This window comes from Nanorana parkeri, unplaced genomic scaffold, assembly GCF_000935625.1.
Source record: "Nanorana parkeri isolate BGI_ZX_2015 unplaced genomic scaffold, ASM93562v1 scaffold361, whole genome shotgun sequence".
Classification (NCBI taxonomy): domain Eukaryota; kingdom Metazoa; phylum Chordata; class Amphibia; order Anura; family Dicroglossidae; genus Nanorana; species Nanorana parkeri.
The window spans coordinates 1,088,280-1,091,573 of record NW_017306629.1 but is presented as its reverse complement, the minus strand read 5'-3'; the positions used below and the strand labels follow the sequence as shown (position 1 = coordinate 1,091,573).

The window sequence follows — 3,294 nt, the reverse complement described above, 5'->3', positions numbered from 1 at the left end:
GGTTTGTTTTTGTTCTCTCTGATTTGTATTACATAATTCAAAAGACAAAAGCTTTTTAATTTACATTTAAGCAGGAGCTTTCTCCCGTCAAGTCCAGAGGCAGTACAACTGCAGGTACAGGAAGAAGTTATCATACTTACTGCAGTGAACTTATTGGCTATGTGCACTGGAGGCCTTTACATGTTGTTCCTGTCTTGGCTTCTAACGTACCCTCATACACATAGCATAGTCCACCCAAAACCAATATTTCCCTAATTCGGTCAGTTCGCCCCTGCGCCCGGGGCAGGCGGGCGGCAGAGGGATGGAGCAGCTGCGGCCACAACAGACCCCCACAACCAGGGTCCAGGAAGACCCACTGACCACCAGGCTAAGGTAAGGTGACATTTAAAAAAAAAATCTTTAACAGCGCTTTAAACGTACCCCGTATTTGCCGCGCGCGCCCGTCCGAAAATCCGAAACTGCTCGGCTGACCACAAAGCATCTTGGGGCGGGCGCATGCGCAGTTCGGATTTTCGTCCGGGAGACGAGGAGAGACACAAGGTAAGTCTATGGACGTGTGCATCTGCATGCAGACACCGTGGGACAGGAAGTGCCAGCAAGGACAGAGGAGTCAGCGCTGGATCGGAGAGCCGCCGCAGCGCTGGAGGGACAGATGAAAACATCAGGAAAGAAGAAGAAGATCGGATAAGGAGACATCAGTTAAGGTAAGTGCTGACATTTACATTGGGGGAGGGGAATTTTTTTTGACTTTAATGTCACTTTAACCACTTCCGCTGCAGTACGTCTATAGACGGCGGCCCGCAGAAGTGGTTAACACAAGAACACGGCTGCTGTGAGAGCAATGCAATTTTTCTGCTGATACAGCAACGCATCCCTGCTTTCTTTCCTCCCCGCTGGGCGCTGCTCTGAGTCCCAGCGGGGAGGATAGAAAGTGAAAACCGGCCAAGCGCTGCGGGAGGAGAGTGCTGTGTTTGTGGGTTTTTTTTTGGGGGGGGGGCGGCCCCCCAAAAAATAATCTTGCACCAGGGCCCTTTGTTCCTTAGGTCCGCCACTGTGGGTGGACACCGCTAGGGTGAATCACCTACTGACTTCTAATATTTTCCAAGAGCTCCTTTTTCTGGGCTCAATCAGGCCATAACATGTTGCAGTTTGATGGATTATATTTACAGGGTTATTCACTAAAGGGTGAAGGGTTTGGAGAAGGCAGGAGAAGTGAACAATCTAGGACAACATAGCTCAACTGTAAAGTGAGCTGAATTGGATAATTTTTCAAAATCAGCTTTTTTGGCCTAGATTGTTCACTTCTGCTGCCTTCTCCAAAGCCTTTAGTGAATAACCCTGTCAGTAGACTGGAATGGGACCATGGAGGGCAACGTACCATACAAACCTTTTCTTACAAAAGCACTGCAGAAAGCAATAGAATTTCATTTGTCCATGCTGCTATATGTCGGGTATCCTGATTAGAGGCCTAAGATATCCCAACTCTACCCCTTTAAATCTAGGAGTCTCAGTCATCTTTGTGAAGCAGGAGGAATATGTAAGCTTGATACACTAAATCCAGCAGCTATGAATGAGACTCCTTTGTCACATTCAAGCAGGCGGGTTACTGTTACGGAAACCCAGAAAGAATCCGGTTTGTGAATTAGTCATCAGCATTGGGTGAAACAACCCTTTCCTCCCCCTCGATCTTGGTGCTAGCAAAAACAGTACATGATTTATTCAGAGTTGAGGTCTGCATGCCCCCCCCCCAAATTTATCTTTTCTCTTAATAAAAGTGAATTTGGTCTGTAAATGGAAAGTTACTTATGTGTGTTCATATTTTTTCAGTATAAAAAAAGTCACGCTCAAAGCAATTTACAGTATTTACTATATCAATATCTATAAAATATAATTAATATTTGTATTATGTGATTTAAAGTGTATTTTTATCTAGGATACCCAGCTCACCTGCCAGCTAGCCTGCAACCAAACAAATTGCCCTGTCAACAGTATGCATACCGTCTGCTCTTTGGTCATGCATACTGTTGACAGGGCAATTTGTTTGGTTGCAGGCTAGCTGGCAGGTGAGCTGGGGATTTTCTGTGTTTTGTATTGTTGTAAGCCTTCCCAATGTGCACCCTGCCGTAAAGGCTGGTTATAGATTCATGCAGGTACCATGTTTTTTCTAGTTTGACTATTTTTGGTTGAGAGGACGCACTGGGATCCCAGCGTGCATTTTTGGTTGCTGGGCCTCCAGTGCGTCCCTGCACCTTATTAGGAGGAGTTGGCTACCTCCTGGTACACCTGCATGCAATTTATCGACTTCATTAATATGCTCACACTTGGAGACTCATATACATAGAGTTAGGACCACAACTTGCAGAGGTGCCTTGGCGCGGCGGTGTGGCTTCTACATATTTTTGGCCAAAAGTTTGTGCAACTAAAACCTCTGATTTTAACACATACTGTTGACAGGGCAATTTGTTTGGTTGCAGGCTGGCTGGCAGGTGAGCTGGGGATTTTCTGTGTTTTGTATTGTTGTAAGCCTTCCCAATGTGCACCCTGCCAAAAAGGCTAGTTATAGATTCATGCAGGTACCATGTTTTTTCTAGTTTGACTATTTCTATCTAGGAACATACACCCTAATAAACTGTAATAAATGGCAGAATACTTCATGTTTTTAACATTTACTTTTAGTACAGTTCTGTACTGTGCAATTAGTACAGGTATGTCCCTCTCCTCAGGCAAGTGTTCCAATACCTTCACTTATCTGTCTATTATCCACAGAGATCCTTGCTGGGGGAGCCTAGTGGGTGCCAGACACATCTTCACAGAAACTCCCCCGGACTTGGCTGTGCCGTACATGCGCAGTAGATTTTCCATTCATTCCTATGGAAACCTGTCTTTTGTTGGTTTGCTTGTTGGCCTTCAGTCTGCTCTTTGGTCATGTGATACAGATACTTATCTCCGCATGAACGGCTTACAGTTTGATTGTTGTATTGCAGCCACAATTTTATATCCCAGTGTAAATTATATTGTGCCTAATCGTAATCCTGTATAATTCTAAATAATGTTTCTTACTAAAAAGATCTGTAGAGAAAACAATTTACTAAATACAGTAATTAGATTAACCTCTTGCCGTCCGCCCGTAGTAAAAAAACGGACGGACGGCACTGCAGCATCTGCGGGTTGCCGTCTCCAGACGGCAATTTTTTTCTGCTCGCGCGTGCCCCCTAGCGGGCACGCACGGGCAGAAAAGACCCGCTAAATGCACACACCCGTTACCGGGTGTTTCACATATAGGCGATCGGCGGG

The 3,294-nt window shown here is 45.4% G+C and overlaps 1 protein-coding gene across 1 annotated transcript in view; it reads left to right on the top strand.

Annotated features, from left to right (window-relative positions):
* The window catches only part of NPHP1 (nephrocystin 1), a 51,967-nt gene that overhangs the window by 31,977 nt on the left and 16,696 nt on the right, over window positions 1-3,294 (top strand). Inside the window, exon 14 of the mRNA XM_018558812.1 lies at window positions 1-5. This exon is cut by the window's left edge and continues 87 nt beyond it. Coding sequence (XP_018414314.1) covers window positions 1-5 — 5 coding nt within the window. The remainder of the gene's footprint in view (window positions 6-3,294) is intronic.